General features: G+C 39.0%; 2 protein-coding genes across 2 annotated transcripts in view; both read right to left on the bottom strand.

The window, feature by feature from the left end:
- LOC137201098 (deleted in malignant brain tumors 1 protein-like) overlaps positions 1–1,125 on the bottom strand; it is a 45,513-nt gene extending 44,388 nt beyond the window's left edge. The window contains exon 1 of the mRNA XM_067615990.1: positions 862–1,125. Within this exon, the coding sequence (XP_067472091.1) occupies positions 862–892 (31 nt within the window). The 5' untranslated portion in view covers positions 893–1,125. The remainder of the gene's footprint in view (positions 1–861) is intronic.
- Positions 1,126–5,379: 4,254 nt separating this feature from the next.
- LOC137201103 (uncharacterized) lies at positions 5,380–14,313 on the bottom strand. The gene is made up of 5 exons (XM_067615997.1): positions 13,942–14,313; positions 10,672–10,974; positions 8,285–8,605; positions 6,879–7,013; positions 5,380–6,713 (listed from the first exon to the last, which is right to left on the bottom strand). The coding sequence occupies exons 1-5, from the start codon at positions 14,309–14,311 to the stop codon at positions 6,430–6,432; spliced, it is 1,413 nt and encodes a 470-aa protein (XP_067472098.1). The 5' UTR covers positions 14,312–14,313; the 3' UTR covers positions 5,380–6,429.
- Positions 14,314–14,596: the final 283 nt, after the last annotated feature.

The following is a 14,596-nucleotide window of genomic DNA, read 5'->3' as shown; positions in this document are numbered from 1 at the left end:
CATCAAAAGTGAACTACAAAAAAAGAAGTCATTTTAGGCATTTTTGTCATTCAGATAACTTTCTGTATTTGTAACACTTTTCTGTTTTTGGCTGTGTTTTCTCAATTTGCAGCATTTTTTTGTTTGTTTCTCTTTTTTTCAGAATGTTATGTGTGTTGTCAAATTGGTGAAGATGTTTTCTTCATTTGCTTTTTGTTTTGTCTATTTGCATGTTTTCTATGTTGCAGCTCTCAGAGTCACCACAGGTTTCTTTTTTCAACCTTTCCAAAGGCAAAAACTGAAAGAGGAATGTAAGAGTTTGTTTGTCTGCTCTAACATAAACTGCAAATGTTAACATATCTGGCTAACTGGCTTATGTACAGTAGAAACCCAGTGTTACTAACAAGGCCACGGCCATTTCATACCACACTTAGAAGTCTGCTCTTGTCTACCTCTTTCTACAGGTGCTGTGAAATCTGTTTTCTGTTTTCTGAACCAGCAAATGTACAGATATTTTAATCAGTATTGTTGGAAACCTGCAGCTACAACCTGAATATCTCAGCAGCAAATAATCTGAAAGGCTGAATATGTATCATTAAATACACATACACAACTTTTACGCACAAGTTAACATTTTAAGAAATTATAAACTTTCCAGCTGGCTCCTACAGGTTGTAACAAATCATTTAGCACTATTTAAGAACCTTCACAGTAGCATAATCTGATAGTTTATTGTTTAAGACCATCAGAGGTGGAACAGACTGAGGTTAGTAATTGTGCCCTTGATATACTGTAGCTATGACATAGCCAAAATAGAAGTAGAGGTCACATAGCCACACACAGCCAGTAACAGCAGTTCACCTTTAAGCACGTTTTACTCACCACAAACCAGTCTAGGTGTTAGTTTCAACATCCTGGTTCATGCGAATAGTGCAGAGAAGCATCTGGGCTCAGGAGGGCTGGTACAGACACAGAAAGGCAGCACTACAGTGTACTGCTTGTGTTAGCAGTGATAGGATCTCTCTCACTGACACATTGCACTTTCATTTGCTGCACTGAAGCAAATTAAGAGGAATTGTAGGCTAGCATTTCACAGCCCATCCCCATGTTTTTAACACTGACATTTTTTTCCAGGCCACAAAGACAGCAGTTGCTTCTTTCCTACAGCTGGGAAAGTAAGACTGAAACCAGCACTAGTTCCTGCTCAGATATTACAAACTTATCATTAACACAAAATTCAGCTCCTCAAAGACTGTGGACCTGGAGGAGTATTACTTCTTTAGAATTATTTATTTTCTTATTAGTTTGTGTGTAGCTCCCAGTTTGTAGCCCCAGGGCTGGCTAAAGCCATAGGCCATATAGGCATTCGCCTTGGGTGCCACCTTGTCTGGTGGGCACTGGTCACCCTCAAAGAAAAATAAATAAATAAATAATTAAATAAACAAATAAATAAATGAATGAATAAAACTTCACCAGTGGACGCCCTTCCTCATTTTCTTTCCTGAGGTAACAAATGAAGAAATAAAGAAAAGAAGAAATTTTGCACCTCTGTTCCTCACAATTTTTCATCTGCCCTCCACCTGAACTATGCGCACTGAAAGTAGTGAGTAGTGGGACACTGCTGATGTGCATCACAGCCCAAGTCCATGAGGAGATGTCAAGAAGCAGATATTCACATTTTATTTCATAATGAAAAGGTCCAAACCTTCAGGTGCGCAAGGAAGAAAACAGAGAAAAGAGGAGGAGGAATATAAAGCCCAATATAGAAGTATATTGTGTTATGTTAACGTTAGACGTTTCATTTGCAGTAGCCTGCTAGCTAAGTAGCAATAAAGCTAGTGCTAGATAATGATACTACGATAGCTGCTATACTCAGATAATGTTACAGATTGAAGGATATGAGACTGAATGGCAAGCCAGTAGCTAGTTATCTGGAACCTGGAAACTGTTCCTTCCTAGAACGTAAGACATTGTTCTGAAATTTCAATGACCAACGCTATATCCATAAAAACATAGAATTCTGCACTGGATTGCACCAGCTATGTATAAGCTGGCATGAGGCACTTGGCATTGTTGCACATTGTAATAAACTAGATTGATATTGACATATTATATCAATAAATTAGGTTTATACTGGATTACTGTGTTGTAAAATGGCAGCAATTAATGAAAAAAAAATGATGCTGTTTTACCATCAGTGAGTTCTGTGACATTTTATGATTGACACCTACCCTAGGAGCATGTGTGTAACTATTTAGTTGTTACTCAGAGTAATGTTGGAACTTATCTCCATGGTGCAAGCTTTTATTTTAGTAATGCAAATCCTGATCTCACCTAGGGCACCAAAATGGCTACAGCTGGCCCTGTGTAACCCTGTGCCAGCAAATAACTGCTGCTCTCTCTCTCTCTCTCTCTCTCTCTCTCTCTCTCTCTCTCTCTCTCTCTCTCTCTATCTCTCTATCTCTCTTTCATTTTTTCATTTCAGAAGACATGATATCTGAAAATCTAATTATGCACCCACATATGTATGCATATGTGTAAATGGATGTGTATATTCATATGCATTTGTGAGATGGATGACATTTTTTACTTTGGCTCCATTAATTGTGGTTTTTGACAGCAGAACAAGTTGGAAATATAACAGTTAAGATATTATCATCTTATAAAATTGATTTGGCTAATGTGTAATGAGTTTCCTATTTTCACATCCAACAGACACAGAGCAACACTAGCAATTATTTGGAGTCATGATTCTGGCAACCTGGGAATTGTTCAATGTTCACTCTCCTTTTAGCTCTGCTTTAGATTAATTGTTGTAGATTAGTAAGAGTTTTTTGCCTGCTGTGTCTGGGGACATGGTTGATGAGAGTGAAGTTACAGGCCATGAAACCAAAAAAAATAGCTAAAAGGTGCTAAAAGTCTCCATAGCGCTGAGGGAAACTGTAGAGTTTTGGCATTTTTTCATTGTTTTTGGGGTAGTCACGCCAAGCCATGCCCGGAGCACTCAGGTCGAGCTGGCAAGCTGCAAGTGTTCCATTACACAGCATGGCAGGTAAAAGAAGTTGTTTACCTGCTGGGGATGTGCTGTTCAAATATCTCACTGTGGCTGTTTCTGCAGTGCAGCTCACTAAAGTTATCCACTGAGTGAGGATGCAGTGGAGATGAGTTTCATCGTGGGTTGGCTTGGCTTGGTTTGGTTTGCTAAAGTGAACCAACCCAGGCTAATGGAAAAACTGTCATTGTGATCATTCTAACAAGTTGACCAAATAAGTCATTTTTCCATGCACTCCAGGACTACACATATGGGCGTTTTCTAATCTGGCACCCCTATCGGCAGTAATCGGCAGGACAACATTTGTCTGTGCGTTCAAAAATGGTTACAACTCATTGTTAAAAAATAATGTTTTATGATGTGACAATACTACAGTTAAGGTCTTATTAGGTTTAGGCACAAAAACCACTTGTTATAGTTTTTACTTTTTATTGAGGAATTTTTTAAATGTTTTGGGTTAAAATGATCAAATTGTTAAGGGTAGAGAAATGTGAGTCAAAGTTACCTTAGTTGTCATGCCTACCATAATAACCACGGGGTTAAGGTTAGGGGACAATCGTAGTTAGGTTTTTTTTAAAAACTTTCCCGACTCACGGTTGGACATGTGACAATCGTGGTTGGAAAAGGTAAAGGAAGAGTGGTCTCTTTTGGTAAAGCCCACAGTTGGGTTAATACCTCCATGCATGCCACGCTAGATGGCATCTGTCACATAAATTTAACTACACGTCATTTTTAGGCAACTCTTGTCATTTCGTTTGGGAGGACAGTCTTGATCTTTCTCAGTGGATTTGTCAAGGAGCAAGCCATTTCACATGATGCATTTTCATTTCTCCATTGTTAAAATGAAGAGATTAATAATATATGTATACATATACACTCACAGAGCAATTTATTAGGAACACCTATAGAATCTAAAGAATTCCAATATGACAGCTCTGCCATAAATTCTGCTTTGACATTGTCAGAATGGTGATTATTGTATTTTATGTTTATTATTGAGGTTGTAGTTGGTGGTGATGGTGTACTGGAATGCATTATATTGAAATGTGTTCCTAATATTTTGTCCACCCCATTAACATACATGAGGGCAATAAAACATTTTCAATGTTCGATGTTTTCTTTTTAGTAATGTATAGATCAGTATAGACTTTCTGTTTATGTTGTAGCTATTTTTGTCATTATATATATGTAGTTTTAAAACAAACCTCCATTAATGGCTTGTTTCAAACCACGTTGAGACTTTTAATGTGAGGTTAATTGAGACTCATGTCATTAACTGCCCTACCAGCATGTGTACTGATGTGGTGTGAAGAGGTAAGTTTGGAAGAGTTTTTTTCCGCTGCCCCCAAGTGGTCAGAGAAATCAGTTATTGCAGGTTTAAAGATCCCCCTCCAGACATGTTTTAAGGCAAATAAAAATACTTGTTTAAATTATTACTCGTATCTCGTGTTTTTTTCACAAAAAGTTCAATTACCTAGTTTAAAATTCTTGGAAAATGTCTTAAAATGCCTTAAAACGACATTTATTCCTTTTGCCTCATTGAAAAGTTCAGAATCTACGAATATGGAAATTGTTTAATATCAAAAGTTTAACTGATGGACACAAGATGTCTCCTACTTCACTGAAAAGTCAGTGTGTATGTGCACTGGAGGCTTCAAGTTTCAATATCACACTTGCATATTAGATCACAATTGTCTCCATACTTGTCATAAATCATGCTCTACTCCTCCTTCAGTAGGCAAAGGTGAAAACAGCTTTATAACTCTGCATATACAGTACATCATTCTACAAAGTGAAGCAACAAGAGGAAGAACTAACTGAAAATTAACTTTTAAAGTCAGTAACATATCTTGGAGGGTTTTCTATCACTTGCAAAAATATCAAAAGTTAGAAGATTTAAATATCAAGACGATTCAGAGAAACAGGCTCCTGTATTCAAGTAAAACAGGTTTGACTATTGTAAAACTCTGTGTGTGTGTGTGTGTGTGTGTGTGGCTGTGGCTGCCTCTGCCACAGCTGCAGCTGTGTGCATGATATAAACCATATCATATACCAGCTATGTGCAGAAAATTTGACTGGCAAAAAACAGACAGATCTGCCAGTCACCGATGGCTGATCAGCTGAAAACAGACTGTTTTAGATCAGTGGATGATTGATCAGTGCGCCTCTAATTAATATAGCTAATATCTTATGCCAAATTAGAAGGGCCTATTACAAAAAACTAACAAAAACAAACAAACAAAAAAAACTTTTACTTCTTTATCAATTAACAAGTCCGAGTCTGAGTCACGAGTCCTGAAAATTAGGACTTGAATTGGACTGGAGCACTACAACACTGGTTCAGAGTGCAATAAATTAATTCAGTTCAAACTTCTAACAATAGTCTCTGGCACTTAATTTTTTCTTCCTCAGTACATTTCCTACCAGCTAACAGAGTACAATTCAGTAAGTGATGGTCTTCTAACTGTACACACTGTATAAGATTCACATCTGGTGAGGATGCTTTTTGTTATTTTGCTTTTCTGTAGCAAACCTAATGACAAGCCTGAAGACCTGAGATCTATCACAACTCTCTGATGTCATGTAAAATGATATTCTTCTGTTTTCTGTTTGAGTGCAGGTGTGCTTCTGTGTTTTGTATGGAACGCCACCAGGATCACTATTTGCTATAAATGGCTGATTGCGTAAAAGCATGTGACCAGGCGTTAATAGTGTTAATTAAGTGCTAAAGCAGGTGAATAGTGGGGCAAGGGCCCAACTGTCCCTGGTACTGATAGAGTGAGGAACCTATTGTTTTTGGTAAGATTATTATTATTCCTCTACGTCATTGCATTTTTAGGGGCTTGGGATGCTTGAAAACTCATGAAAATTGGCACACATGTCAGAACTGATGAAATTAGCAAAGTTCTGTAGTGATTGGACTCAGGGCATAGCCAGGGGCTCCATAGTGCCCCCAGAAAGCAGGGTCATGTTGGGATAAAGTTCTTTGGATGTTCATGAAATTCGGTGGGATCATTGCTCTCATCATTTTTGGACATTATACATATTTTTTGAATTTTTTTTGCCAAACAGGAAGTCAGCCATTTTGGATTTTGTGTGTCAATTTTCATCTTAGGAACACGTTTGAGGCCTTTAGGATACACAAAAACTCACAAAACTTTGTACTCATGTTGCACCTTGTCTTGTCTTCAACATCATTCAGCATTTCAAAAACACAGAAATCTGCCTGATTCGTTTGACTGGTTAGTTGTCACTCATTTCCTTTGTCTTGGTATATTTCCAGATTATATCAAAAGGTTTTCATTCACTGAACACTATGTACTTGCTTAGTTGCTGATATGACCAAAGAATGTAAATAGATAACAGTGTAGAAAGGACGTAGCCTGACATGAAGACACCTAAGTCTTTTGATAAATATTCTGATGTTCTCCAAAAATATCCACAGTTTGTTCAGCTAAAGGCTGGGTAACATCTACATAGTCACTTTCATCATTTTCTTCTGGTCTGTTGCCGTCTACAGTAACAAAAACCTCCTCAGCTTCTACATAATTATTCTCACTCTCCTCTTCCTCTACTCTTCCTGCTTGCTCTTTCTGCTTCCTCCTGGTGTCCACAGGCTCAATATTCTCACAGACTCCCTCGTCCTTGTCTTCCTCATCTTCACAATGGTTCCTGACAGTCACTGAAACACAAGCATCAAACCAAAGTATCAAATCACTTCTCCAAATATCCAGCAACTCCTTACATACTGTGAAAAACAAGCACTTAGATGAAAGTATGTCTTAAAAATATGAAAAACAAACAGCCACACTTTTATGTAATGTACTGTGTCAATGTGAGCACAGACCTGGAGTCATGACGAGTGCTCCGGGCTGTCTGGCTCGTTGTCTTCTCCGGCAGGTCAGACAATCCACCAACAAGACCAGCAAGAGCAGCAGCAGACCCCAAGCAGCTACTAAGGACACCAGCAGCAACAACGGCACTGTAGGAGGAAGAACATTTGACAGTTTATCTATAATAACATCCGTTATCCCGTCATGCTTCAGATGATGTAAACAGGAAGTGCAATGGAGCAGGTGACGTAGGTGTGGGCCACACCTGAGCTGCTAGTTTTACACCTTTTAATTTTGGCACATCTGCACCATAGAAAATGATGCTGCATGAGCTATTAGCACTTCCTGTTTGCACTGTAACCATGGATATACAAACTACAATCATCATATCACTAAATATGATGACTAGGACACTGCTCTCACTGGAGAGAATAAGTTGTGCTGATTCCAGCAGGCTGTGCATGATGTCTGTGTATTATAATGCCACCAGCTCTGAGCGTCTCCTCAACACTTTCAAAGCTCAGGTGATGAATATTAATACTCCACCTCCAGCACCAGTTTTAAAGGGGAGATCCACATTTTCAGCACTATATTTATATTTCGAGACTTTACTGGAATATCTTTCCATGATGTACAGTTCATAAATCTCCTTATTTATCTTACACTGGCCCTTTATGCAGCCCTTCAGTCCAGCCTCTGTCCGAAACAGGCTCCTGTCTCTTTAAGGCCCCCCCCTACCGATGAGCCCACTCTGTTCTGATTGGTCGGCTTCTGGAAGCCGCCGCATGGCAGACTTCTGCCAGCTATGTAAACAAATAATAGTAGTAAGGTTTCACATCTTTTTCTTGTTCTTTACTCGAAATGTCAACTTCTCAGTACATGTTCAAGCCTGAATCAAAAGAGGAATATGTGAGTGGACAACATGAACAACCTCGAGACTACAGAATGGATGGTCATTTATGGGCATGCATGATGAGCTGACATCATCTTGTCAGAAAGGTAGAATTTTTTGTAATAAGTATAGGCCTACTTTAAAAAATCAGTTTTCACTCCTTCTATTCCCTACTGTTATTTAAAAGTGACAAAATTCATTCATTCATTTAGACGAGGGCCAGCTGATTCTGAAGTGAAACTGACAGCTGATAACGGCAGTGATGTTTTTTCACTCAGGTAACAAGAGTTCCTCTCTGAGTACTGTGTGGGAGCTGTATGCTCAGATAAATGTCAAATCTGGAGGCTGAAGAATCTCAGTGGTGAACTAAAACTTTACTGATCTGATATAACATTCAGCTAAGCTGTGTTCACAATACATCAGTACATTAGTAATTAGCATCAGATGTCTGGTTGTTAAGAACAGTACCATTGAGTTGTTATTCATAAAATACAACAATGCTTAGCTTCAATTCTACAGTGTACTCACATTTAATGCTGACACTAATCAGTGTAGACTGTGTAGAAGTGTATTTCCGTGTGGACCATGTGACTTCATAGACACAACTGTAGTGTCCCTGGTGTTCATACTCAGCTACAGGGAAGTTAAAGGTGGCTGAGTGGTTGATGGCTGGCTTGGTTTCAATGATGTTGGAGCCAGAGAGATTGAGAAAGAAAACACCAGTGGGGCAGTGGGAGGAAATGGAGCAGGTGATGAGAAAGTCATAACCCCTAGTGACCTCTACGCCTTCTGGACGCAAGACCACCCCTGTGTTGGATGTCACTGAGATGCTGGGCTGCTGCAGTCTCACTAGGTACAAAAGGGTACAAGATACAACAGTATAAAGGCAATATACAATTCCTTACTTCCAAACCAGAAACTATGAGATCATGATTTATTCTAAACATACTAAGGCTATACTGTTCTGAAAAGCAATGCACAACAAGACTGATCTTTATGCAGATATGTTGCATCTGTGAAATTAAAGAAAAGTATTTAATTTTTAAAGCATATAGAGAAAAAATATACAATATATGATGCAATGGCCCTGCCCTGCTCCCTGTGTCCTCCCCAGCCAATCAGCTCCCAGCCTACCCTTGTATATTACCACCTGTTCCTAATTGTTTCATTAGATTAGTTTGTATTTAAGTCCTGTTTTTCAGTTCAGTTTTGTTGGATCTTTTGCTCTGTATTCTGTTCGCTCTGATCTGCCACTTTTGTTTTTGCCTGCATGAGCCTAAAATAAAGTTAATCTTCAGCCTCGCTCAGCCTGCATTTGGGTCCACTCCACATAACATAAATTATAATTAGCCTATAATCTAATCTAATTATACAATCTATACCAAATCAAAAGTAATATTTTAAAATAACTAATTAAGAACATCTCAGAACTATCTCTGCATTGAAAGTGCAGATAATGGAGTTTGTCAGCTCTGTTACTGATTTAAATAGATTTTAAATAGAGTTTGGAATTTGTTTTATGTTTCCAGAACAGCTGCAATGTTTAACCCAACAGCCCAAGACATTAATTCACATTTGGCACTGTTTGGGAAGCCCAAGCTCTAAGGGACAGTACGAAAGTTATTGGGGTTGGGAGGGGTGAATCTTATATTTCGCTTTATTAAAAAATGCATGATCCTCCCCAGCTATATCTATATTTTTGTTGTATCCTGCAAAAAATGCAATACTCCTTCCCGCAACTTCTCAGAACAATAATGCCAATTTGAGCATTCCAACACTGGTTATTATTATTATTATTATTATTATTATTATTATTATTATTATTATTATTATTATTATTATTATTATTATAACTGAACTGAATTACATAATTATTAGTGTGTTTTGGAGGTGTGGAAATTTCTTGATTCTAAGATGCATCATGATGTGGACGTGGATTATTCTGCATTCACAAATTTCAAAAATCAATTTTCTAAATGTTAGTTAATTACGTGATGTTGACGGAAGGAACAAGGCGGAACTCAACTGGGCAATGCAGCACCTGGACAGTCTACAGCGCACACATGCTTAACATATCTTGTAGTTCATCTTCAAAAAAGGCAGCGGTTGCAAGCATTTTTTGATTTAATGATTAAATAATTACTGTTGCGAGACGAACATGAAGTATATTGTGAACTTTCTGTGCCATCACTCAGAGATTCACGTTAGCAGAGCGAAGCAGCAATCAGTAGTAACAAATGAGACTGGCAGACCAACACACACTGCAGCATTAAAGAATTTAAACCAACTCTGAGGTGAAGAAAATAACTTGGTGCTCAGTCTGTTTCACCTCAAAAACCGTGTGCCCACACAACGTCTTGGACATCAATGTCTTTCCCCAGAGCTAACGGTGCATCAGAAAGGCTGCTCTCCACTACTAGAGGCATGATGTTAATAACAACACAGCGGAGAACATTTTGTCATTCTCATACAGGCAGGAGACTGTAAGATGCTTTTAAATTAATTAATTCATTAACTAATACAGTTAACTTTTTAAAATAAAAAGGCTGCGGACCATTTATCTTAATCGCCAGTTATATTTCATATTGTATTTCAGTGGACTGATGACACCAGTGAATGGTTCAGCACACAGTATACTGGAGCAAGAGAGTGAAAATAGTGCCCCCTTTTATATTCATTCAATCGAGAATCGGTTTTGAATCAAGAATTGATTCTGAATGGAATCTAACACCTAAGAAACCAGTATCAAATGGATTCACACCTCAGTTCCTTAATAAACCACATTTTCCCACAATTTAACACAGCATTAGCACAAAAAACTTAAGACCGTGGTGTAATTACACTTTTGTGCGTTTCTTGTTTTTTTTTTCTTTTTTGTTTTTTTCCTGTTTTATTTCCACCTTTAATTTACTTACCAGTAACAGAGAGCTTGACGGAGTCACTAATGGGAGAGCTAAAGTCTCGACCTGAAACACTTGTTTGAAACTGACACTGGTACAATCCCTCATAATCAAAATCCACTTTATTGATGCTGAAGGCAGCAAGGTTGGTACTTGGTGTTTGGTTCTGTCTGAATGAGCTTGAAGTCTTTGTCAATATGAAGTTTCCAGGTAAAGAATGTTGAATTTGTGTTGAAATAGAACAAGTGATGTCAACGTTCTGACCCCAGGTCACCTCACCGACAGGATTCATGGAGATGTTGGGCTTTGTTAGGCCTTCTGGAGAAAGAACAAAATAATAAAATGTTAAATGTACTGTATCTCTGATTTGGATTGTTTTTACATTGTTTGAATTCTTTCTATTTCAAGACTCAATAAACATGTACTGGTGAAGCAGAATCAGAAATATGACTGATGGAGCAGCTAGTGAATATCAAATACACAGTCAAAAGCCACTTAATTTGGGCTTTTTATGTTGCCCACCTCTTTAATAAAATAGAATAAATGAATAGTCTATATATCATCATTTATCCCCATACAAGTGCATCACAGCAGCAAAACATGTTTGGCCTTTGTGTTTGTCAAATAAGCCAGGCTATGGTTAAATGAAGCACGCAGCAGGATACAGTAGTCATATTAAAAAACAGACGGGGCTCACTGTGTAGGATGAATCTGAACTCATAGTGATTTGGACAAGAGATGTGGTAACATCAGTGGCTGTATTCATATCTATAACTGAGATTTTATTTCGTCTTCATTTACCTCTGCAACCTGGGAGGAAATGTTGGAAAGGGAAACAGATGTTGTATTGGTACAAGTTGCCCAGAAGCTACCTAGATACCGCTTGCAGGCAGGTAAAGGCAGTATAGGGACCTTAGAGGTCTTGAGGAGGCTTAATTGTTGATGAAGGTGACCCAGAGCTGCCAAGAATTCTTTATAGTTTGCAGAACTGGGTAAAGAATTGTAATGCACCAGAACAGCTTTGTTTATCTGTTCAAATGTGCTCCAAATACATGTAATCCCCTTTTCTTTTCACTGTCTCTCTCGAGCTCAGGTGAGATAGGTGGTCAGTGGTTGGTTGTTGCCCCATTTAACAACTGGTTGAAAAAATGATTGCTTATGAACCCAGTGCATTTCTCCCTCCCTTTAGAATGGCACAAAGCACTAAGATGGTGACATAAATGCAAGACCTCAAAGTTTCCTCGTTAAGGGAAGTTTACATTATAGTTCTCTTTGTCTCTCTGTGTTGTGTGTGTGCATGTGCACGTTTGTGTGCATAAACACTGAGGGTGTCACAATACCTGCCTCTGTTCTGTTTTGTTGTTGTTTCCCTCATGGAACTCTTCAACTGTTTTCAGCATTCTAATTGTATTGTATGACATTTTCACAGCATGTGAGTTATTACATAAAAATGTTTGGTTGATTTTCAAATTCTTCAGCAAAATGCAAAACTGTACTCATTCAGTAATGTATATGTTTGTCTGCGCTCTGCCTTTTGTTTCTTCCATCCAGCAAGCAGGTGAAAGTTTTGTGAGCAGGAGAGCATTCAGATTCTGTGTGCACTCAAAGCATGCTTTTCTCCTTGCAGCCTACAATATTGCTCACGTAAGCAGAGATATTCTGCGCATTACTGCTGTAAAATTGCTTGCGAAAATAATATACGTGGACTGTTGTTTGGGTGGCGTGTGCAGCTCTTCTACATTCACATGTGGGGATCTCATTTGCGCTTGCAGATTTTGGCAGAGAGATGCTGATATATTCTCGCCATTTCTGCTGTCCTAGCTTTCAGTCCCACACTCTCTTCTCTTGGCTTTGCCATTCTCGACCTGTCCACCAGATTTCCCCAGACTTTCCTGCCTGGTTCCCACACCCACCTATTAACCTGTTGCCACTCATCAATTATCTCCACCTGCTGCTCATTGTCTCATCAGCCCCAGAAGCTTATATACCGGTCCTCTGCCATCCATTCCCAGCCAATTTGTCAGTTATTTTCTTGTAGACTTCCAGCCATTATGTTACCTGTTACCTGTTTCCCTGTTCCTGATTTTCCCTGCCTGATTTCCCACCGCCTATTGTTTTGACCTTGTTTGCCTGTTTTGATTTGCCTTCCTGTTACTGACCTGTAAGCCTGCATTTTGGGATTTTTGATCTTTAAAGCCCCTTTTCATTCTACATGTCTGCCTTGGTGTCGGCAATTGGGTTCTCCTCCAGCTACCTTGTACCCACACCCGTGACAGAGGGTGTGTTTGCCAGTGTACCATTAGCGTAAAATAAGCAAGTTTACAGAGAACACCAGTTGATATTGCAAATAATACTTTAGAACTACAATTGTGCTAGCACGATGGCACTGTGGATGGCTGACTTGGTTGTTCGTTCTCTCATGCTTTCATTGTTTTTGTTTATTTGTTCTGCCTTTTGTAACCCTCATAAAATTGCTTTTACCAGGGAGGAACTGCTGAACATTTGGCAGTTTGCTCCAAACAGTTTTTCTCCAATCTTCATAAATGCAGAAAGTTTTATGGAGATTTTGGTCAGAGGAGCAGCAGCTCTCCGTTGGGCTGAGGGAGAGCTGCAGGTGGTAAAAGCACGCCGGTGTGCTGTTTAAGTGAAAACAGCAGGGATTTTGAACACCGTTCTCTGTTCCCTAGCCAATAAAATGGATGCTGCTGCTCATCAACAGGACAGTTCATTACAGCTGCCTGGCTTCCATTTCCTCCAAGTGGACCATGTAACAGAGTTATTGAGGAAAACAGGGGGAGTTGCAATCTGCGTTCCCATTTCCCATTAATGAAAGTTGGTAAAATGGTCCAAATCTAGAGACTCTTTCCATGAACTGCAAACCATGTGAGTTTTCCTCCTTTATTCTGGTCGGCGTTTACATCCCACCTCAGGCCTGTGTTCGTGAGGCATTACATACATAAATCACTGTCTCGTTCTTTTTCCCCTGACTCATAGGCAGAAATTTAAAATCTGCAAAGGCTGGGGTTAAAACTGTGAAGAGATGGACCAACAAGTCCAAGATGGAGCTATAGGCCTGCTTTGACTTTCTCCACACACATTAACAATAGATCCTGATTCACAGCAAAAGGGTTGGGGTTTCCCAAGCTGTTCTGACGAGCAGTTGATATATTGTCGCCTTAATGTGTGAGTTGTTCATGGTTTTCTTTGACTTTGGGCAATGGTGCCAACACAGATTCATTTAACTTACTACAAATTAAAAAGATAGTGATCCAAAATTATTCTCACCTGAACAGACAACACCAGCGTCCTCACTGTGTTTACAGTTGTGTGTCCCAAATCCTCTGTGCTGACACTCAGCTAGAGACGCCTCACTTCCTGAACAACGCACATCATCAAGCCAGATTTGGCCAGTTCTTCTACCAAAGATGGCCTCTTTAGGGGCACTTAGAGCCGCCCCACAGTCCAGCTGTTTGCAGACCACCTTAGCATTATTTAAGTCCCAGTAATCATCACATACTGTTCCCCAGGTGTTGTTGTAATAGATTTCAACTCTTCCAGAGCACCAAGTAGATGCCGATAATCTGACTGGGACACCTGGGCACAGAACAGAAAACAAACAATTCATGGATAGACCATGTGTTTTGTTGGTTGTCATTAGTTCATGATAGTGTCTTGTCTATATTGTTGCAAGACACATTAGGCAGAAATTATCATTAACATTACTTTGCATTGGACAAAATATTTGAAACACCTCAGTATGACACACACACATATATGTATATGTATATGTATATGTGTGTATAATATATATATATATATACAGCACCACAAACCGCATCCTCCACAATGACCAAAAAGTTTAATCAAGATGTTAAAGCCCAGCTAAACTGATCAGGACACCCATCAGGTACAAAAGACAATTTACACAGAATGCAAATGT

This window comes from Thunnus thynnus, chromosome 17 (genome assembly GCF_963924715.1).
Source record: "Thunnus thynnus chromosome 17, fThuThy2.1, whole genome shotgun sequence".
Lineage (NCBI taxonomy): Eukaryota > Metazoa > Chordata > Actinopteri > Scombriformes > Scombridae > Thunnus > Thunnus thynnus.
Note: the sequence above shows the minus strand (reverse complement) of the source record. Positions and strands in the feature narration are given on the sequence as shown.